This window comes from Papaver somniferum, unplaced genomic scaffold (assembly GCF_003573695.1).
Source record: "Papaver somniferum cultivar HN1 unplaced genomic scaffold, ASM357369v1 unplaced-scaffold_18, whole genome shotgun sequence".
NCBI classification, from domain to species: Eukaryota; Viridiplantae; Streptophyta; class Magnoliopsida; order Ranunculales; family Papaveraceae; genus Papaver; species Papaver somniferum.
The window spans coordinates 7,907,928-7,930,112 of NW_020627707.1; the positions used below are offsets into that span (position 1 = coordinate 7,907,928).

The 22,185-nt window shown below is 37.8% G+C and overlaps 3 protein-coding genes across 4 annotated transcripts; 1 reads left to right on the forward strand and 2 right to left on the reverse strand.

Moving 5' to 3' along the window:
* Nucleotides 1-1,228: 1,228 nt before the first annotated feature.
* LOC113337921 (TOM1-like protein 9) lies at nucleotides 1,229-6,185 on the reverse strand. Of its 2 annotated transcripts, XM_026583460.1 has the most exons (11): nucleotides 5,711-5,835; nucleotides 4,890-4,956; nucleotides 4,395-4,473; nucleotides 4,172-4,270; nucleotides 3,972-4,085; nucleotides 3,617-3,774; nucleotides 3,368-3,449; nucleotides 3,198-3,283; nucleotides 2,896-3,102; nucleotides 2,256-2,698; nucleotides 1,229-2,142 (listed from the first exon to the last, which is right to left on the reverse strand). In XM_026583460.1, exons 4-11 carry the CDS (start codon nucleotides 4,226-4,228, stop codon nucleotides 1,466-1,468), a joined length of 1,824 nt encoding a protein of 607 aa, XP_026439245.1. In that variant the 5' UTR covers nucleotides 4,229-4,270; nucleotides 4,395-4,473; nucleotides 4,890-4,956; nucleotides 5,711-5,835; the 3' UTR covers nucleotides 1,229-1,465. The 2 variants fall into 2 exon arrangements, with proteins under 2 accessions (XP_026439245.1, XP_026439244.1); XM_026583459.1 differs by lacking the exon at nucleotides 4,890-4,956 and having other exon boundaries at nucleotides 5,711-6,185.
* Nucleotides 6,186-18,779: 12,594 nt separating this feature from the next.
* Nucleotides 18,780-19,414, reverse strand: LOC113338000 (mulatexin-like). Its single transcript, XM_026583526.1, has 2 exons — nucleotides 19,295-19,414; nucleotides 18,780-19,171 (listed from the first exon to the last, which is right to left on the reverse strand). The coding sequence occupies exons 1-2, from the start codon at nucleotides 19,389-19,391 to the stop codon at nucleotides 18,780-18,782; spliced, it is 489 nt and encodes a 162-aa protein (XP_026439311.1). The 5' UTR covers nucleotides 19,392-19,414.
* Nucleotides 19,415-19,783: 369 nt separating this feature from the next.
* LOC113337839 (proteasome assembly chaperone 3-like) lies at nucleotides 19,784-21,637 on the forward strand. The gene is made up of 7 exons (XM_026583415.1): nucleotides 19,784-19,905; nucleotides 20,446-20,493; nucleotides 20,577-20,623; nucleotides 20,717-20,783; nucleotides 20,867-20,910; nucleotides 21,240-21,297; nucleotides 21,394-21,637. The coding sequence occupies exons 1-7, from the start codon at nucleotides 19,837-19,839 to the stop codon at nucleotides 21,544-21,546; spliced, it is 486 nt and encodes a 161-aa protein (XP_026439200.1). The 5' UTR covers nucleotides 19,784-19,836; the 3' UTR covers nucleotides 21,547-21,637.
* Nucleotides 21,638-22,185: the final 548 nt, after the last annotated feature.

A 22,185-nucleotide genomic window follows, 5' to 3' on the forward strand; every position in this document is an offset into this window, starting at 1 on the left:
TTAGGGTTTCAGAAGTGATTTGTAAAATTAGAATTTGATGGAGAGTGTAGTTTGATTTAGTGAAGAATTTGGTTTGATTTTGTTTACGGGAATACAGATTTTGAATTATTGAAATTGATTTTGAACAAAGCAATAAGAACAAGCTGCTATTGTTGCTGTTCATATGGATTTGATTGATGAATATATGACGAGGTTGAGTAGAAATTAGGGATAGGTTTGTATCCAATTTGATTTTACAATAAGAAATTGAGCCAAGAAAAGACAATAAATTGGATGGATGAGTTTATGTTGGAATCAAACATGGATCAATTTCACAGAGAGGATGGTTCTGTTGTTGTGGTTAATTAATAGCAAGGATGATTCAAATGGGTCTGGTGATGTGAGATGAATGATTATGTGGTATTGTTGGTGTTGATTGCAGATGTAGTTCTAATGGAAGTGTTGATGATCTGAGATGACACTGGTACTCAGTGAAGATGGTGGTGTAGCTGTTGGGTTTTTTTAACGGAAATTATCGGAAAATTATCCGTTATCCGATAAGTCCAACATAACGGTAATGGTTTTGAATTTCATAATTCCGTCGGCACTTACCGGATATCGGTTAACCGCTAATTTTAATGGCAACGGTAGCGGCATAACCATTATTTGTTACGTTTTAAGTACCGTTGACAGCCCTACTTAACCCATTTAATTAATGAATAGGTTAAGCCTATTAATCTTTGATCAGTGAATGGGTTGGGCCTGTGAATCGGCCTAAACCTCTATCACTGAGTTCTCTTTTCCTGACAAAAAAAAATGTAAATATATACTCCCTCCGTTATTTTTTTTGAGAAAATTAAGAAAATTAAGAGAACTAATTATTGAAAGTGGTCTTCAAGACTTGTCAATAAAAGAAGTGAAGTAATTGTCCCCATAACACTTGTCAACCAAAGAAATAAGTGAAATGGTCCACATAACACTTGTCATCAAAAGACTGGTCTATTTTTTTGAAATAATTATTTATAGAAACTGGCTTATTAAAAAGCAACGAAGGGAATACATACAAGTAGATTCTTCATAGAATCCCCCTATTTTTGTTTGTTTTGTTTCCTTCTCGTTTTACAAGAAAAGGTACATTTTGGGTCAGAAGGGCAAATTATTGGAAAACAAAACAAATCCAATTTTTTCTTGTCAAAACCTCTGCAAGGAAAGGAAGGTTATTTGTACAAGTAAAAAAAAAAAGAAACACTTTCCACAAAGATCAATTATCGTAGTATCAAAACAAATTCCAGCCTACTCACTTTTTTTTTTCTTTTTCTTTTTTCCTTCTCTCTACAGGGAATGTACACAAATATGAATGCCAAAACAAAGACTAAAAGAAAGGGTAAAAATATATATAGAAACAGTGTTAAAATAAGAGGAAAAAAAGGGGGAAACCTCCATGAAAAAAAGATTAGGTAAGAAAGGGGAAAAAGTGTCAATCTACTCAACTACTGGAATTCTTAGCTTTGAATTTTGACATGTCCACTAGATCTCCAAACAACTTATCTTCTGGCTTGGACTGTTTCATGGGTGATTTATACGAAGAATAGGAAGTAGCAGAGCTCCTCAGTGAACTGTTATCTTGCGCACCACCACCTCCATACATCATTGCCCTTTGTTGTTCATAGAGCTGAGTCATGTGCTGACCGCTCTGTTGCATCATATGAGGATTATTCACAGAACTAAAATTGCCACCTCCATAACCGTGCATCGTCTGAGGAGGGACCATTCCCCCCATCATTTGACCTCCTCCATGCCTTGTCTGAGGAACCATTCCCCCCATCATCTGACCTCCACCGTACATCGACTGAGGAGGAACCATTCCCCCCATCATTTGACCTCCGTGCATTTGCTGCTGATTAGGCATACCCATATTGCTCTGGATTGGATGGTTTTGTAGTGATGTTAGCTGGCCACTTGTGATTGGTTGAACGTACATACCCACAACTTGTTCGTTCCCCATTGGCTGTCCATATGGGCCATTTTGTGCTGGTTGGGTGTGTGGGACCACTACCTGAGTCATCTGCATTGGTGGTTGTTGAGGATTTGTGACTATGTTATTGTTTGTTGCCTGAACCTCCCAGGGTGGTGGTGGGAAGGCCTCACTGCTGCTTTGAGGACCTAACAACAGTAAAAGATCTATAGTCATTGACGGATCCGAAAAACCAAGAAAGATAACTGTTCAATATTACACTGGAAAATATGAATTAATAGAGAACAAGGTGGATACATACTGTAAAGAGACTGGGGCTGCTGTTGATTCAAGCCCTGAGCAACTTGGCCATTCCACGAAGGATTAGGTGGTTGGCCGAATGGTGATTCATATGAAGGTGGGGCACTGCCATTTGTATAAAATGTTTGTTGTTGCTGTGGCTGAAATTGCGATGTTGGAGGGTAAGTTTGTCCAGCTCCATAGGTTGGCTGAGAACCTGAGTTTATGTTACTCTGTGAAAACATATCGGTAAGAGCAAGGATGTTGTTCTGCTGAGATGATACAGGTGTGGTGGGCTGTGGTGCATCAACAGGAACAAGAGCTAGTGAATTGTCAAAATCTTCACCGCTGAGGAGGTCCATTTTTGGATCAACCTTTACTGAAGGGGGAGTGATCGAACCATTGGATGGAGGTACAGGTACCAGTAACGGAACAGGCTGGCTTGTACTTGCACCTGAACTGGCCCTGCATTGGAAAACCAAATTATACTTGGTCCTTACTGCAGCAATATATGTGTCGCATGCTTTTAGTTTGCTAATGCATATAACAAATGTAAACAGCAAATGTGGTCTGTTCCAGAAATAAGTCGCAACCATTCCAGTAGCTATAACAAAATGCACAGACGCTATAGAAAACAAAGAAGAATGAGAAAATCTCTTTACCTCCCATCAGGATGTGCGGTATCATCTTTAGTCCCAACAGCATCATCGATATCCACTAATGACTGAAGAATTTTTGGTTTCTCTACGGTAACAGAGGTTCTGGATTTCTCAAGGCCAGCAGAACCTGATGCGATTGATTCATGTTTGGCAAGTACACGCTGCAAATCATCATTCAGTGCTAGACCTTGACAGAGAAGCTCTTCATCCCTAATAAAAAGTTCAGCATTGCATAACTGTACAATTCAAAGAGAAAAGAAGATCCCCAAATTCTAGTTTAAAAATGAATGTAGAGAAGGTCTTACGAAGTCGTGTTAACAAGGTGTACCACCCTCTGCTTGTATGTGCGGCACTGATCAACTAGGTCAACGATCACCTCTTGTCTAAGACCCTGCCAAATGGCATTATGATGATTCAGTAAAATATACATATATTTTATTTAATAAAATACAATATGCTAGAGTGGACCTTATACCTCTCTGTTCCCTGGATCAAGAGCACTTAGCATTTCAGCAAGGACATCCATGATACCACGCGCATTCTGAACCTCTGTCACACTGAAAAGCAGATATAGATCAAATACACGGGAGGGCAACCAAATTACTGCTACACAGGATAGCATTTACAAATACACTGAGCAGAACAGTCCACAGAAAATAAAGTTCTGTAACCACAACTTGTGTTAGGAGAAATTAGCGAAAGAAGTAACAATAGTAAGGTATACCTCAAAGTTGGAAGATCAGAAACCCCAGAGGACTCGGGCGCATCTGGCTGGTGATCGGCATTGCGTATATTTTGAGGATAAGAGGACAGAGGTTGTGTCTGTGGTGGAGTGAAAATTGGTGCCCTCTCAGATCTCTGAGGAAATACTGCTCCAGCACGCTGACAACGATGAGTAAATCAGCTCAAACAGTACAAAATAATATTTAAATAACGTTAGAAACTAGTAACAATTACTTAAATCACAGTCAACGTTATAAGTTATAATCCAATGTTGTTTTAGGATGAGTAGCATTAGTAGCATATTCTTAAATTTTCGTTTATGTCCAAGAATCATGAGTACCAAATTCAAAGCATACCAGCAACTCTTGGTAAGCAGCGTAGTATTGAGGATATCTTGCCCTTGGTCCTCCGAACGCTTCTTGCCAGGTATCTATTAGAATCAAAATCTTTTCCTTGACACGAAAATCAGGCTGCAGGAGCACATGGAACAAGATTATATAACTGTGTCACCAGTCAATAATTGAGACACCAATGCAACAACGAAAGCATGACATACCTTCTTCTTTACTATCCTAACCATCTCATGAAGAATGTCTTTTTCTGCAACATGCATATGAACAATATCCCCACAATTCTTGATTACAGTCTCCAACAACTAAATGAGGAAGCAGAAATTGATGAAGAAGTTAGCACTTCATAGTAATGAACAAGGTGTTCATAACAATGTGAGAACAGGAACAAGCTAAACAACAGAAATTTTAGTTTCTTCCGGTGCTTACTGTGAGAGCAAGAAGTTGAACTTTTGAATTTCGACTTCCAATGCGCTTCTTAAGACCTTTAACAACATCTCTTGCTTGCCTGATTAAGAAACCAGTTTGATAATTATAAAATTTAAGTGAAAAAAGTATCTAATAAGGCAGCAGATATCAGACAAACACAACATGGAACAAAGCATGTAACTGAAGCGGATGTATATCATGACAGTGTGCAGATTACGAACAGACCATAGACCATCTACTATGCCATGTTCCTGAACATATAGATGTCCTCAAGTTTTGCAAGTAACTGTCCCATTTTATCATATTTTTCCTTATAAGTTATCTCTTGTTAAATCCTCTTACGGATACAAAGAAGGGAGCAAGCATATAAGTAGTTGTATTACAAAAGACCAGCCAATAAGAGATGCCTGGTCGCCACATATTCTGATCAGATGCAGTGAAGATAAATGAGCAAGTCGGATATCACAAACATGCTTAGATGAAAAAGCAATTCACCATTACGAGAAGACTCTTCCTTCTTGTTACTTCATTTCTCCAGTTGCCAAACCAATATGAATATTCACTGTTTAGGTTGATAGTAAGGTGTCAAACACAGAGCAGAAATCAACCTTTTAATCGAGATGCATTTCCCTGTTGCAAGAGCAGAGCAGAACAAGTTGTGCTTTTAATGGAATTCATCACGTGCACAACGAAGTGTGATTTGTTATGGAATTCATTGCCTATTTTAGTATTATCCTAGAAGTCCAGGTGAGTTATTGCCTATCAGAAGTATGGCAAGAGTACAGATGAAACCGACTACAAGCAGATTCTAAATCCTAGTTCCATGTCATTTCTTACGTTTTACAGAATCTGCCAAACGAGACTATCTTACGAAACTAGATCGTAAATCACTTCACCCTTCATACTTCAATCCTAAGAACTTAAGAGCCTCCCATTTTTAAAGACTCGGGTCCACTACTACTACTACCACTATACAGAATCAGTCCATCAACTGTTGGATTAGTCGATGAACTGTAGAATTCAGTTTCTTGTACAAATTAGTTCGTAATATGTGAATTAGGTTAACTGTAAACCTATGACGTGAACTAAACAGTATAAACAAATAACTAAAATTCAACAACTAAAAAACAAACACACTTTGGATACAACGAAACAAAAAAAAAACAAGAAAAGTCAAGAGAATTTGAGTTGTATTTCAATAACAGATCCAATACTATTCAATCATCATTCCGATCCACAAACAAACAGATCGAAAAAAAAAACTAACTAATAACAAGAAATTGAAACAGGAAAAGGGGGATAAAGATGAAAATTACCCGGGATCATGATTAAGAATATCACAGATCTCAATATTCATAGCCCAATCAGGACCAATTAACTGATCACTCGTAGCTCTATCCACCAACGATGAACTCACCATTATTCCCAACTATATCACTACAGTAGTTCAAATTCTGAAAAAAAAAAAATTCCCTCAAAAAATTCTTAATCTGATCAAAACTGATAAAAAATCACAATGAATTTCGACAGAAATTTCCAGTAAATCTTTAGGAAATTTCTTCAGGTGGTAAGTGAGAAGAAGAAGTAGAAGAAAAGAATTAGGTCAAATTTTAGAAAGAGAGAATAAAGATTGGCTAAATTCTAGAGGGAGAGAGAGAGAAAGAGGGGCGGATTTGATTTAGTTGGATTTCAACTTTCGACCGAAATCCTCGTAGATGATCGTCTCATTTATTATCTTCTTCTTCTAGCTTTCTTCGCTGTTTCTCTCTCTCCGTTTTTTTCTTTAATGGACTCTTCTTGCTCTCCTTTAAAACTGGACCCTGAGAAAATAAAAACTAAATTACGTGGTATTGGAGTGACGCACTCGTGTGCTGTACATGTGTGGTTTCGGCATTGATGTCGCTGTCGATGGCACCGACCACAAAAAAAGAATGGCCAGGCCTAGGTCGCAACTGTAATGGTTATTTTTTACTAGAGCTACTTGAATGCACAGTGGACATGCATTTTTAAGCTTTATAGAAAATGATTTTCTTTATCGGTAAAGATATTCAGGTTACTGGTATCCATGGTATTTAAAAGCGTACGCTTCACGTTTCGGAGCGTACTCTTCGCTTAAAATTTCAGCATTTCGCTCCGAAGCGGTAATGTGAAGCGCATCTTTCATGGATGCTTAGGAACTGTTTCCGAAAAATATGGAGCCTCTCTTTCCTGGCGATTTTTTTCACTTTTCGCAAGCTCAGCCTCTCAATCGTTTCAATCTTGATTGATCCAGTTTGACAGCGTGCTAACTGAACTTCTCCGCCGTCTAAGGACGGATCTTCGATCCTTCCCCTTAGGGCCGGGATTTATTGGTTAGTGGAGATTGTTAGAATCGCTATTTCATAATCTTTTTATATTTTTTTAGGGTTTTCATTTTCTATGATTACGGGAAGGTCCAAAGCTAGAGAATTGAGAATGAGGAGTAGGCAATTGAATGCTGGGACGGTGGGGAATTATTCTCAATCGCAACACGGTGAGGGATCTGAAGGCTTAAAAGATCCAGAAGGAAGAACCTTTCAGCTGGAAAGGAAAACATTCTCAATTGGGATACAGTATTTCGGAAACACTCGAACAGTGAAGATTACGGAAAGAGGAAGAAGAGGATATCAAGCTTGGCTGGCTTTTCACCCACATATGATGACATGGTTGAAGTCTGTAGTTGATAGTATTCTGGAGGATGAATTGGAGGACAATACCTGGAAAGAGAGGGTAGGGGAAAACGTGTATTTTGCACAGGTTCAGCATAATAAGGAGGGGACATACCTAAGAGTTTCAAGGTTTAAAAGAGGGGCAGAAGACAAAGCTTACAGCATTTGTTTTCCTTGTGGAGAAAGCCACCAATGTTGGTCAGTCTTATCTCATGTTTTGAGCTTGTTTGAATTGAGAAGAGATCAAACACACAGGGGATCAATAGGAAGTTTACGTTCCTTCGAGGACTATCCTAATATTGCTTCTCAGGTCACAAAGGGAGTTGTAAAGATCTCAAAGAACATAGGCTGGGGGAGAATTGCAGTTATGATCAAACAACGGTTTGGATGGGATAGTTATCTTAGGATGGATGAAGTTAACAAGTTAACAGCGTTGGTGCAGTCGAACGCTTCAGATTGGAGGAGGTTATGGAAACCAGAACTATGGGAGGAAAAAGGCGTGATTGTGAAAATATACAAATGGCAAGGAGAGACCTTTGGTAGTTTACCAGCAAGCATACAGAAAATAGATGGGGAAAAAGCTAAGAAGAGTGCAGTGAGCAAACCGGCGTTGAAGGAAGACTTATTATTTACTATTGATCAGGTGAATAAACCGGAAAAATGGTTCAAGATTAGGGGACTGCCACTGTGAATGTGGAATATGGATAACTTTAAATGCATTGGGGAGGAAATGCGGGGTTTGGTTGTGATTTCCCGTGAGACTTTGGACATTAAGTTGGACACCAAATCTCACTTTTTTCGAATTTCAGTTGAAGGTGCTGTTCAAACCATTCATGTGGTGATAGTTAAAGAGATAGATGGCGAGAAGGTAGTGATGACAGTACAATGGGAGCCAAGTTACGAACCTGTAGAGGCTTTAGCAACTCAAGACTATTCACAGGCAATGGAGGCTTTTCAAGCTAGAGTTCTGAGTTTAAAAAATCTATGGAGGTGGAAGCTGTGAGCGGGGCTGATGTTGAGAGCACAAGACAGTCGTACGGACGTCTATTTCAAGAAGGAGTAAATGGGGGAAGTTACATGGAATCCGAACGAAGAGTGATTGAAGAGGCAGACGGAAGCTGGGTTTTTGTCCCAAGGAGCAGGCGTGTGGAATCCCAACATAATGATACTCGGACTCATTCATTAACACACTCGGACTCGAACTCGAAGTTGTTGGATTAACTTCAACATTGAGGCTAAGATAGTCTCTAACATGTTTGGTTAGAATATGGAAAGCCTAGCATGTATTCCTAAAGGGAATTAGGTTCCAACTAGTTCTAAGAATAGGAAATACATGTAGTAAAGGACAAGATTAGGAAATTGATGTAATCCTAAGGGAATTAGAAGTCATCTAGTTCTAAGAAAAGGAAAGACATGTAATAAGGTAATAGGACTAGGAAAAGGAATTCATAGTTCTATATATATATGATCACCAAAGTTGTGGTTGATCATAAGAGCAAGATTAGAGCTTGTGTTTAGTTTTGAGTGATTTTCTAAACATCAATAAAGAGAGAAGTCTTTATACAAGCTAAGTTTGATCTTGCAGTTGCCATTAATTGGTATCAGAGCTTGTTTCTGAGCCATGGAAAACGAAACCACCATTGTAGGTGCAAAGCAGTTCACGCCACCATCAATACAAGTTCCAATCCTCAACGCCACAAACTACACAGTATGGGCCATGAGAATGAAGGTACTGATGAAAATCTACAAAGTTTGGGAAACAATTGATCCTGGTACATTGGACCCAGACAAAAACAATGTTGCCATTGGATTACTCTTTCAAGCAATACCAGAATGTCTTGTTCTACAAGTTGGTGAACAGGAAACTTCAAAGAAAATTTGGGATGCAATAAAGGCACGTAATCTCGGAGCTGATCGAGTTAAAGAAGCCCGTCTGCAAACCTTAATGTCTGAATTTGAAAGAATGAAGATGAAATACACTGATACTATTGATAGATTTGCAGGAAAGCTATCAGAGATAGCCTCAAAAGCTGCGTCACTTGGACAATCCATTGATGAAGATAAACTGGTAAAGAAGTTTCTCAATAGTTTACCAAGATCCAAGTATATTCATATCATAGCTTCTCTCGAACAAGTCTTAGATTTAAAGAAGACTAGCTATGAAAATATAATTGGAAGATTGAAAGCATATGAAGAGAGAATCCTTGATGAAGAAAACAATGGAGAAACTCAAGGAAAACACTTGTACACAAACTCTTACCAACAAAACTCTGCGACAAGAGGAAGAGGTCGTGGAAGAGGTGGTAGAGTAAACAGAGGCCAAGGAAGGGGAGGAAGGTTTAACTCACAAGATAGAACAACAAGTCAGAATGATCAAAACCAAGGGAAAGAAAAGAAGGATAGATCAAACATTATTTGTTACAGATGTGATAAACCAGGACACTTCTCCTTTGTATGCCCTGAAAGAATACAAAGATGGAAGAAGCAAATAAGAATGAAACAAGGGAAGCAGATACAACTCTTTTCATGCACGAAGTTGTATTCTTAAACGAAGAGAAACTAATACCAAAGAACTACGAATCAAAGGATGGAGAAGAAGGAATCTGGTATTTAGATAACGGAGCCAGCAACCACATGACTGGTAAGAAACATTATTTCTCTGAACTCAACGAGAAAATCAAAGGAAAAGTAAAGTTTGGGGATGCATCTTCTGTAGAAATTGAAGGGAAAGGATCAATTCTATTTTAGAGCAAGACCGGAGAACAGAAGCTTGTCACAAACATCTACTTCATCCCAAGCTTACAAAGCAACATTCTAAGTTTAGGACAAGCTACAGAAGTTGGATGTGATGTTAGAATGCGACAAGATTATGACCCAAGTGGAAGACTTTTAGTTAGAGTCTCACGCTCACAAAATAGACTCTACAAGATAAGTCTCATGATTGGAAGGCCATTGTGTCTGAATATGAGACTGGAAGATCAGACATGGAAGTGGCATGCAAGATTAGGACACATAAGCTTTAGAACTTTAAAGGCAATGTCTCAGAACAAGATGGTTCGAGGGCTACCACAGATAAACGATGAATCAAGGATTTGTGAAGCATGTTTAGTTGGGAAACAAACGCGTCAAGGCTTTCCAAAAGCAACAACATTCAGAGCCTCAAAGCCATTAGAGCTTCTTCATGCTGATTTATGTGGTCCTATTACACCACAACAAAACGGAGTGGTGGAGAGAAGAAACCGAACTCTAATGGAGATGACGAGAAGTTCATTAAAAGCTATGCAGGTACCTAATTATCTATGGGGAGAAGTTGTACGACACTCCACATACCTAATAAACAGGATACCTAGGAAAGCTCTGAAAGGCATGACTCCATATGAAAGTTTGCGGAAGAGAAAACCAAACATAGATCATTTAAGAGTGTTTGGTTGCAAAGCATACGCAAAAGTTGATTCTGCAACTCTTAAGAAATTGGATGATCGATCTCAGACTCTTGTGCATCTAGGAATTGAGCCTGGATCCAAAGCTTACAGATTATTCAATCCAACAACGAAAAGAGTAATAGTGAGTCGAGATGTGGTATTCGATGAAAAAACAAACTGGAACTGGAAAGAAACTAATGATGGACCAAGTAGGGATCCAGGAATGTTTCACATGAGATGGGGTCAAGTAATTGATGAAGGCGAAGGACCCATAATCAACAATACCAATGGAAACAATGATGTTAATCAAGAAGAAGAAGAGAATAATGAAAACACTGAGAATAACGAAGAAGTAGTAGTAGAAGAAGAAGAAGAAGAAGAAGAAGAATAAGAAGAAGAAGAAGAAGAGGAGATCGATGAAATAACTCAACCCATTCCACCGCGAAAATCAACAAGACAGATACAAAAGCCACAATATCTAGAGGATTATGTTCTTCAAGCTGCAGAAGAATGTGAGATTATGCTACTTTCTGTTAATGATGAACCAAGGAATTTTCAGGAAGCAAAGGTCTCGACTAAATGGACACAAGCATGTAGAGAAGAAATTATTTCAATCAACAGAAACAAGACTTGGTTTCTAGTTGATAAGCTAGATGGGATTCAGATTAAACAAGAAGCTTATGCAAGGAGAATTCTGAAAGAAGCAGGACTTGAAACTTGTAATCCAACTAAGATACCAATGGAGTTTGGACTTAAAGTTTCAAAGGAACAAGAAGAAGCAGAGATTGATTCAACGTGTTATAGAAGAAATGTTGTGTGTCTTAGGTACTTGTTACACACAAGACCAGACTTGGCTTTCTCAGTGGGAGTAGCTAGTCGTTATATGCAAAGTCCACGCAAGTCTCATGATGACATCATGAAGCAAATATTAAGATACCTAAAAGGAACAATCACGTATGGATTGAAGTATGGTCGAGGAGGACCAAAAGGAATTGTTGGGTATAGTGACAACAGTCATAATATTGACCAAGATGATGGAAAAGGTACAACTAGTCATATATTTTATCTAGGTGAAGCACCTATTACATGGTGTTCACAGAAGCAAGACACAGTAACTCTGTCATCATGCGAAGCTGAGTTCATGGACGCAACAGAAGCAGCTAAACAATCAATATGGCTTCAAGAATTGTTGGGTGAAATCAAAGGAAGAGAACCTGAAAAAGTTCTCATCAAGATTGATAATAAGTCTGCAATTGCACTCACTAAAAATCCAGTGTTTCATGGGAAGACGAAACACATTCACAAAAGGTATCATTTCATACGAGAATGTATCGAGAAGGAGATCATCAACGTTGAACACATACCAGGAACTGAGCAGAAAGCAGATATACTGACAAAGGCATTAGCTCGGATCAAGTTTGAAGAAATGAGAAAACTGATTGGAGTACAAGACATGTCACAAGTGCAGTTGAAGATTAAGGGGGAGAATGTTGGATTAACTTCAACATTGAGGCTAAGATAGTCTCTAACATGTTTGGTTAGAATAAGGAAAGCCTAGCATGTATTCCTAAAGGGAATTAGGTTCCAACTAGTTCTAAGAATAGGAAATACATGTAGTAAAGGACAAGATTAGGAAATTGATGTAATCCTAAGGGAATTAGAAGTCATCTAGTTCTAAGAAAAGGAAAGACATGTAATAAGGTAATAGGACTAGGAAAAGGAATTCATAGTTCTATATATATATGATCACCAAAGTTGTGATTGATCATAAGAGCAAGATTAGAGCTTGTGTTTAGTTTTGAGTGATTTTCTAAACATCAATAAAGAGAGTAGTCTTTATACAAGCTAAGTTTGATCTTGCAGTTGCCATTAGAAGTCAGGTTCACCTTTCGGCTCTAGATTTAATCTAATTATGGAGGAGGAGGGATCAGGTGAGGACTCAAAAATAGTTTTTCATCAGGGAAATCAGATAGGAAGGAATTGGAGGATAATGTAGTGCAGAACCTAGAAGAAGTGCAACACGATAGTGAGGAAAATGAACGACTAATATAAAAAACCGTGGATTCACTTGTACAGGTAGCATGCAGTTATGGAAGTATAAGTCAGGTCCATAAAGATACACTAAAAAAGAATATGACAAGTTTGGTGTTGAGGTACAGGCAAAGATTTCAAAACGAAGTTGTTAATAATGAGGTGACGAGGAACGATGGTGAAGAGGAAGGAGAGGATGTCCTGAATAGAATGGAAGAAAGGGTGAATGGCGTCAGTGGAGGTGAAGATACACGCATTTCAGAAGGAGTTCGAGCAGCAAGAGAAGAAACTTTTGTAAATGGATTTTAAAATCTTGTGTTGGAATATTAGAGGCATGAACGACTACGACAAATAGGTTTCAGTAAAGAATTTGGTTGCATATCAGAGATGTTCTATTTGTATGATACATGAGACTAAAATTCAAAACATTTCTGATTGGTTTGTTCGTCACATGTGGTATGATGATAACTTTGGTTGGTCGTATATTCCGTCGATAGGCAGCAGTGGTGGATTGTTGACTATATGGGATAGTTCTAGGCTGGAAAAGATTGACGAGAGACTGGGTTTCAATAACATTAATACAGTCTTTTCGACAAGACTAAATGGGTTACAATGGGATGTTGTGAATGCTTACAGTCCTTGCGAGTTTGATCCTAGAACGGAGTTTTGGGAAGACATGGAAGAAGCAAGAATATGGTGCGCTGGACCGATATGCATAGCGGGAGACTTGAACGCGGTGAGGTCGAACGAAGAGCGTAATCGAGGAGAGGGGGACAGAAGAAACACAACATTGTTAAACAATTTTATTTGGGTTCTCGAACTAATTGATCAGCCGCTGATAGGTGGGTCGTATACATGGTCGAACAATCAGGTTATTCCTCTTTTATGTAGATTGGATCATTTCTTGTTTAGTCATGACTTTGAGGAAGCGTTCCCTAACGCTCTTCAGGTGGTATTGACGAGGACGATATCGTCTCATAATCCAATTCTTGTGATCATAGAGCCGATAATGCCTTCGAAACCATATTTTAAATTGGATAGGATGTGGGTGGAACATAAAGACTTCATGGACAAGGTTGCACAGTGGTGGGGAGCTATGGATTATAGTGGTAGTGCAAGTACCAAATTCTTTCTAAAGCTCCAAAATTTGAAGCATCTCATAAAACCATGGAGACTTCAGGAGTTCGGTAATGTGTCTAGGGATAAAGCGGCACTTACGGAAAGAATACATGATCTAAATATTATGGAGGAGTCCGGTGCTTTACAACACCAGCAACTTGAAGAGAGAATTCAATGCAAGATTAAGTTGCGTAATATTGAATCAATTGAGGCAAGAAAATGGCATTTAAGGGCGAAGCAGAATGATTTTCGGTGGGGAGACTCAAATACAAGTTATTTTCACAGTATTGCAAGTGCAAGAAAGAAGCGTAACACCATTGCAAAGCTACGAGTAGGCGGTTCAGATTGTTTTGATCCAAATATTATTAAGGAAGAATTAAGAAGTTTCTACATCAATCTTTTCACTCAGGGAGATGAGGTGAATTCTTCTATGGAGAATTTTTTTTTTCCTAAAATCAACGAGGACGATAAAGTTTGGCTTGAGCGTGATTTCACGGAGGAGGATGTTTACGGCGTTGTTAAGAAGATGGGAAGTAATAAGGCGCCAGGGCCAGATGGGTTTACGGCTGAATTTATCAAGAGGTGTTGGGGTGTTATTAAGGATGATTTTATGAGTCTTATTAAAGACTTTCATAGATATGGATCTCTTGATTGGAGATTCAATTTTTATTTTATAACTTTAATTCCGAAGAAGGAGGATTCTTGTATGCCTAAAGACTTTAGACCGCTAAGTCTTATAGGCAGTGTCTACAAGATTTTATCCAAGTTGCTCGTAGTGAGGTTGAAGAATGTTATGCCAGTTCTTATTTTATATTTTCAGGGTGCATTTATTCACGACAAGCAAATTCTTGATGGAGTTCTCATAGCTAATGAATGTGTGGATAGTAGATTGAAGGATAAGAAACCTGGTATTCTTTGTAAGATTGATATGGAGAAAGCTTTCGATAATGTTAATTGGCATTCCCTATTTACTATTTTGCAGAAGCATGATTTTGGCAACAAATGGATTTCTTGGATTAGATGGTGTGTTACTTCTTCTTATTTGTCAGTTTTAGTGAATGGCAGTTCTACAGAGAAGTTTAAACCAAATAAGGGGTTACGACAAGGAGACTCTTTATCGCCGTATTTATTTTTATTGGTGGTAGAGGTGCTTTCCAAGCTCATAAATGATGCAGTGGAGAGAGGGCAAATTTCTGGGTTTTAGGTGATGGAGCATGGTACAATAATTTCTCATTTACAATTTGCGGATGATACATTAATTTTCATTGATGCAAATGTGGAAGAAGTTAGAAGACTACTTATCATTTTGACGGCTTTTGAACTATAAATGGGCTGAAACTGAATTTAGAAAAAAGCACAATGATCAGTATTGGTGCGGATGCGGTAATTGAGGCCATTTCTAAGGAACTTGGTTGTAAGACGGAGAAGCTTCCTTTCACTTATCTTGATATGCCGATAGGAGCGCATGTAGTACTTCTGTCTGGGAGTATGTTTTAACCAGGATGGAGCAGAAACTGGCGACGTGGAAAAAGAGGAAACTAAACACAGCAGGTAGACTTGTTCTTATAAAAAGTTGTCTTGCTAGTTTACCTATTTATTACTTGTCGTTATTTTATCTTCTGGTAAGTGTGGAAAAGAGGATGGTGCGGATTGTGCGGAAGTTTTTGTGGGGGGAAGTAGAAGGCAGGAGGAAGCTAGTTTGGGTAGCTTGGTCAAAAATTTGTATGCCGAAAGAAAATGGTGGTTTGGGAGTGAAGATCCTAAAAACTACTAATCAATCTCTGTTGATAAAATGGATTTGGAGATTTTCAAAGAACAAAATTAGCCTTTGGAGGAAAATAGTGAATCAGAAGTTCAAGAGAAGCCCGAATTTGTTAATGTCATATGTTGATAGTAAGACTCAATATAGGAGTTTGTGGAAGAATGTAGTAAATATGGATCCGGTTATTCAAGAAATGGCTAAGTTTACAGTTAGAAATGATAAAAGGATAAGGTTTTGGAGGGACAAATGGCTAGATAGAGGGAGACTTCAAGATTTATTCCCGGTCATTTTCAAGGTTGTCAAGGCGAAGGATGCGTCAATAGCTGATATGATTGTGAACAATAGTTGGAATTGTGAATTCAGGAGGGCGTTGAACGCAAATGAGAAGTTAGAATGGGACTTGCTTAGACGTGATTGTTACCCAATACCGGTGTTAGTGGAAGTGGATATTATGGATAATTTTAGTGCTAATAAGTGCTACGAGGTTTTGACAGGAACCTATACTCCTTGCAACTTTGATTCTCACTTATGGAAGTACAATATTCCAAATAAGGTAAGCTTTATTCTCTGGACAAGTTTTCATGTCTCGATCCCTACTAGAGACATGTTAGTTCGTCGTGGTATGAGCATTCAAAGTGACTTGTGTGTCTTGTGTAACGACGAGAAACAAACATCTGATCACATGTTTCTACATTGTCCGTATTCATTTGCGATATGGGATTATTTTATCAAGGCGTTCAAGATATCTTGGCCGATGCCAAGAAATTTGTTTCAATTGTTTGAAGCTTGGTCTACTAATGTTCTTCAAGGAAGGGGAAAGAAGGTGTGGAAGATTATTCACTATGCCATTTGTTGGACCTTATGGAAGGAACGAAATGGGAGAGTTTTTGGTGGCCGCCAGAAGAGTGTTGCGGAAAATATTGATCTTGTTATACAACGTGTAGTTTTGTGGTCTTGTGGTACCGATTCCTTTAGATTTGTTCCCCCTAATCTCATCTGGAGCAATTGGGAAGCTCTCATGAGTGAGTGATTACTACTTGTAATTGTATTCTCTTTTTCTCTTTTTAATATAACATTTTCTTCGGGAAAAAAAAAAGCGCATCTTTCATGAAGCGTACGCTTCGCTTCAAATTTCAGCATTTCGCTTCGAAGCGGTTATGTGAAGCGCATCTTTCATGAAGCTTTAAAAATTTCACCTAATTTTTAAAGCTTTTAAAAGAAAAATATGAATGTTTTAAGGGGGAATTAAATACCCATCTCCCACTTGTCTGGAGTAGGTTGAACTGGTGTACACACGCTTTGCTTTTGATAAAAATTAGACTTATATATATATATATATATATATATATATATATATATATATATATTATCTTCCTAATAAATTTATAATTACTAGTTACGCCTAATTTATTTATAAAAAAATATCCGTTTCAAACATTAACCTTAAAACGACGCTTCAGGCTTCGACACACGCATCGCTTCATAAAAATGAAAAACGCTTCACGCTCCGCTTCACGCTTTCACTACCTTGCCGGTATCACCTAATAAATTTAGGATCATATCGTAATGACATCAGAGTGGAAAATGATTTTTAAAAACCATTAAAAATAACAATAACTAGGCTAGGTAGACTCATGGAAGAAAATCCCGTGATAACAAGGCACCATATGTGATCATTGCAGTGAAAGCTTGGCGGTATATAACTTTTGAAGCCAATTGGAAAATTTGAGAGAAATTTGTACACTATTTAACCCAGTATTTAACTACGGGAAAAAAAGAAAAAAAAATGTGTTACGATGTCATACTGAGGTAAATACAAGTGTACAACGTTACTAACCGACTCTGCTCAGTCTGTCCATATACGGTCCCTAATGGGCAAGTAGTGAAAAGTTGCAGTTATGACTCTGTTCATGACTTCATGGTCATACAGTGAATTTTATCTTTTTTTCCGCTATGACTAGTGGTCTTGCTTCCTTTAGGCTTCTAAACAGAATGAAAAGTGGCAATGCTGACAAAGTTTAGATGGACGGCTACTAAAGTGAAATTTACATTAACTTACCCATTGACTTGTGTTTAAGGTAATTTCTTTTTAGGGGTGTTCGCCTTGCTGACTAGTTGCGTTTTTGTTTCTTTGACGCGAAGGAAAATTCAATCAAAAGGATTCAACTGTTACACAACATTTATCCTCTTCCAGTTGTTCTGAAAGTACATCATGTGGATTGTTGAACCAGTCCATAGTTGCACAATATTTCCAACTACAGTATTTAACCAGCTTGTCATCAACTTTATGGTACGAAGGCTTATAAAATGTACATGAGAGGACGGCAAAATCCAGTCCAATCCAACGTGGAACACAAACACAATCGACATAGTTTTCCTGTAAGATTCATCATTCCAAAAGAATTTATCGGTTATAGATTTAGGATTTAGATTGCGTCTACCTGTCTAATTTGATCAGCCTCTAATAGCTATGATTTTTTTTTGCACCATATTCTGCATTACGTAGTTAGTTGCATTATTGAATAGGGAGTCGTCTTTTCTGACCACCAAGGTTGCCATAGGTGTCGGGCAGTAGCCAATAGTTATCATATCACAGTTTCTTAGCTAAAATGTGGGCCTTGAGAATGTGCTTCTTGGCCAAACAACAAAAATCTCCCATTGATAATTTACATTATCTCAGTCTAATAAAACCTTATCAAGTAGATAATCACTAAGTATTTTGTATGTATAAATGGTAGTGATCTTGCATGCTAAATAGAATGACAAGTGGCTGATGGACATGGTACATAATCGGATTAGGTTTGTTTTGTTATTAGAAAATAGAAGAAAATCTTTTGTACGTAAGTACATGTCGTTACTCTACGACTCGAGCCACATCACACATTTCACATCACTGTGGCAACAATTATTTGGTGGTCCAAGAAGTGTCAAACAACAGTGGTGATATAAAAAGACCTAACCTCTGTCTGTCTCAGATCCATTTAAATCACATAAGAGAATATCCTAGATTCATGTGATCAGATCGCTGGTTCAGATTTTGGTTCAGTTGACTCAGATCTAACTAAAAAACAAGCATATTGAATCAGGTGATTTTAGTAAAATTTAGATGAGTTAGACTCGGACAAGTTACGAGCCAGATAAAAAAAAAAAAACAAGCATGATGTTCATCTTTAATGGCATTGTTTTACTGACAAGACTTGGAAAGCTATTCCCAATGATTTTGGTTAAAGAGTTTGCTTAATCATAATTAATAAATGATTTATTTCATACATAATAAAATCCATTGACCTGATTGCGCACTAAGCTAGCTAGCTAGCGAAGATTACTCCTCTTACCCAATCTTGATTTGATGATCGTTAACTAGCTAAGCTAGCACATATCTGCAGGGCTGCTGGTCAGGTGACACTGAGTACTCCATCTCATATGGACATTCTTGCGTGCAGCTAGGAGGTGGCGGTGGCGGTGATGGTGGGGGTGGAGATGGGGACGGTGGTGGAGGCGATGGTGGGGGTGGGGATGGTGGTGGTGGAGATGGGGGTGGGGGTGATGGAGATGGTGGGGGAGGAGATGGCATTGGCATCTTACAGCAACACTCACATAAAGGCAACGCAAAAAGCTGATAACGACAGTTGGTGCTGGTAATTGAGCTGCCGAAGGGACATGCAAGTGCACATTGAGGTATACAAGTGAGGCAAACAGGAGTGACTGTAGACGCAGATCTCTCACCGGACTTGCATTGAATAGCACTAGCAGTACCTGCACAGTATGAAAATTAAACAACATCAAAATTAGACGTAGACCATGGCATTATATATCAATCTGCTAAATTTCAGGTACAAATTTCTATATCCAAATCAGAAAACCGTTAAATGTACTTACCCGAACACATGAGGACAACCATAAAAAACAGAAGAGCTACAAGAACAAAATCAGAGCAACTATTTTTGGCCATTTTGATTTCTTTCGTACTACCCATTTCTGTTTACAGGAAATCGTTTTATCAATCTAAAGTTGCAGGCTCTCGTTATATAGACAAGAATTAAAAAAAGCAGTTGCTTACTAGCAGTCTAGCACCACATACATTTTCACATGTGAGTCATGATACGGTGAATAGAAACAAAGAAGATATTTCACTGAAGAAAGTAATGATTTGGGTTTCCGGAGCACCACATACATATATGATTATACATGCACGACATTCACGAGAGTATAGAGTAAATGCAGCGCAAACTTCAGTGTAACAAGGGTGTAAGAAAAATTCCTCTTTGACGGATTTGTCCTCTTTTCTTTTTGTTAAAAGGAAACCTCAGTTTGGATATAGGGGTAACCTTAATTTCGTCTCTTTTTCTTTTTCTTTTTCTTCAAGATTTTCTATTAGGGCTGCCTTTCTTTCTGTAACACCTGCTAGGAAAAAAAAAACAATGGATCGTCAATGTCATACCAGTAGTAATTTTCCAGTTCCGCACAAAAAGATCTGTGTAGATATCAAGGTAATATATGTATATTCTCTTATATTTTCAGTTCTCGATTGTGTGTATTGAAAATATTTCGAAGAAACCACCAAAATATCTAGGTTTTTAACATGAATGAATGTTCTTGATTGTCTAATTGTCTTACTCTTTAATCCTAAGAAATCCATGTGACAAATATCAACTCAAAATCAAGATGAGAAATTCAATATTTGGCAGTTGTAAGTGTCACGAAATTTGATCATAGAAACTACTTTTAATGCACACAATATGTTTGATGCAATGCTTATATACACAATGGAGAATACCTATTTTTGAAACTGCAAAAAAAACATATAAACAATGTCATCAGTGTTTTATTTAAGTTCTAGTTTGATCTTTTCGAAGTTAATATTTTTTCTCAATTCCGGGTTTTCGTTTTTGAACGTTGGTTTATGCACTGTGGCTAAGAGTAATATAACTAATGGCTTGCTAGCCATTAAGGAATCGGGAATTCTTACAGTTTTTTCTCTGAACATTTTGTCACTGAATATTTAGCTGGGTATGTTTTGTATATTGCAGGGAATTCAGACGGATATAATAATATCCAGCTATGAGGATCATATTCTAGTGAGTATTAAAATTAGTTTTTTTTGAGTTTTGAAAAATTAGTTACTCCAGAAGAATCGTTCTAATTGATACATTGTTGTTAGGTGATGGCGACTCAGATTGGAGCTATGGGAACGATGCTGAATGCCAGGTTAATACATGCTTTCTACATCTCCTTAAAGATTGCGTGCCTTTTTCTGTTGAGTAGATAGTATGGTGTTATAACCTTTGTTTCCTCTTCTAGGAAAGAGGAAGGAATGGCCATTCATCCAACTTTCAGTGTGTCAGTAATTTTCGGTAAACGAGATGAGGTAAGCAATTCACTCTATCAGCTCCTGTAACTTCTATATATGTAGATTATTGCTTAAAGTCTTCTAAAGTACCATCTTTGCAGCCAATGCTAGTGGCGTGTATACGTCAGCTGATTGAACAGATAAGGTATGTTGCTTTTCCACTATGTAAATTATTGGTGAAGTACTTATGGTGATGACACCCCAAAAGAAGAGAAAAGGAGTTCAATTTATTGTGAGGGTGATCCTTTACTAGACAACCACCATTAGTAAACATCAGGGACTTTTCTATTCTGGTTCTTCCAATCTTGTAAACATCAATTCACGGTTAACTATTCTGTTGTGTTACCTTCACATGAGATGAGACCAAGATGTACTAAATCACACACCAATAAATTCCAAGATTAGACACGTGTTTTCTGTGGAGACGCTATTACTGAACATGCTAAATGCTGTCATGCTTATTTTGTGTTGCAGTAGCTCTGGGTCTCCCAAGACATTACTGCTGTCTCTCGGTCTCAAAGACCACTCACTGGTACGACCTTGAACATTTACATTTTTCTTTCATATATGTATCTCAAAGAAACTAATAGTAGGCAGTGATAAACATTAAGATTACTCTCTTCTGCAGGATACATTGAAAACCATAGTTTCCTCTGTAATTGAGAATCGCCTCTGGTTAGGGCTGAACATGGTTTCGGTTTTCCGCTGGAACCGGACCAAACCAGACCAATTAGAAAGAAACCAAGCCGAACCATTTCCTAATGGATTGGTTACGGTGTAGAAAGTGAAAAACCGATAGTGTTGGTTTTGGTTTGGTTTGACCTCTAAAACCGAACCAAAAACCATTGGAAAACCGATTAATTATTAAACTTAATTTCTACCGTTGATTTACAAGTATTAGATTCTACCCATTGATTTAGAGGATAAATAGAAACCCTAAATCTAATATTTCATTATGATATTCTCCCTCTTTCTCCTTCTCTAAGTCGCCTCCCTTCTCCACCGCCAACTACAGCCGCTACTACTCGACTTTTTTCTTCCCGTCTTCTTTTTTTTATTTGTCAATAACTAAATTAAGATATATTATATATCTTCTTTTGATCTCTAGAATTAGAGTAAGCTTTAACTATTCTTGATATTTTTTTTATTTTTTTTTGTCTGTAAATTTGTGTAAACCAGTACTATCGGCAACTATGATTTTTATATCTGTAAATTTGTGTTTCTTTTTTTTTTTGTTTTACATAATTATTGGTTAACCAAAAACCACTGGGACAAACCGAAACCAACTGGAACCATTTGGAAACCGAACTAATGGTTAATGGATTGGTTTGGTTTAGATTTTTAGAAACCAATAGTATTGGTTTCGGTTTTGGTTTGGCTAGAAACCGAACCAAAACCGACCATGAACAGCCCTACCTCT

Bases quoted from the DNA above. Each gene is read 5' to 3' on its own strand.
- LOC113337921 (XM_026583459.1), bottom strand. From the start codon at position 5,814: ATGGTGAGTTCATCGTTGGTGGATAGAGCTACGAGTGATCAGTTAATT. The intron at 3,450-3,616 runs GTATACCTTACT...TCTGCTTTTCAG, and splicing joins TCTGATCTTCCAACTTTGAG to TGTGACAGAGGTTCAGAATG. The intron at 2,699-2,895 runs GTAAAGAGATTT...TTTCCAATGCAG, and splicing joins ACCGCACATCCTGATGGGAG to GGCCAGTTCAGGTGCAAGTA.
- LOC113338000 (XM_026583526.1), bottom strand. From the start codon at position 19,391: ATGGGTAGTACGAAAGAAATCAAAATGGCCAAAAATAGTTGCTCTGAT. The intron at 19,172-19,294 runs GTAAGTACATTT...CATACTGTGCAG, and splicing joins GGTTGTCCTCATGTGTTCGG to GTACTGCTAGTGCTATTCAA.
- LOC113337839 (XM_026583415.1), top strand. From the start codon at position 19,837: ATGGATCGTCAATGTCATACCAGTAGTAATTTTCCAGTTCCGCACAAA. The intron at 19,906-20,445 runs GTAATATATGTA...TGTATATTGCAG, and splicing joins AGATCTGTGTAGATATCAAG to GGAATTCAGACGGATATAAT. The intron at 20,494-20,576 runs GTGAGTATTAAA...CATTGTTGTTAG, and splicing joins GCTATGAGGATCATATTCTA to GTGATGGCGACTCAGATTGG.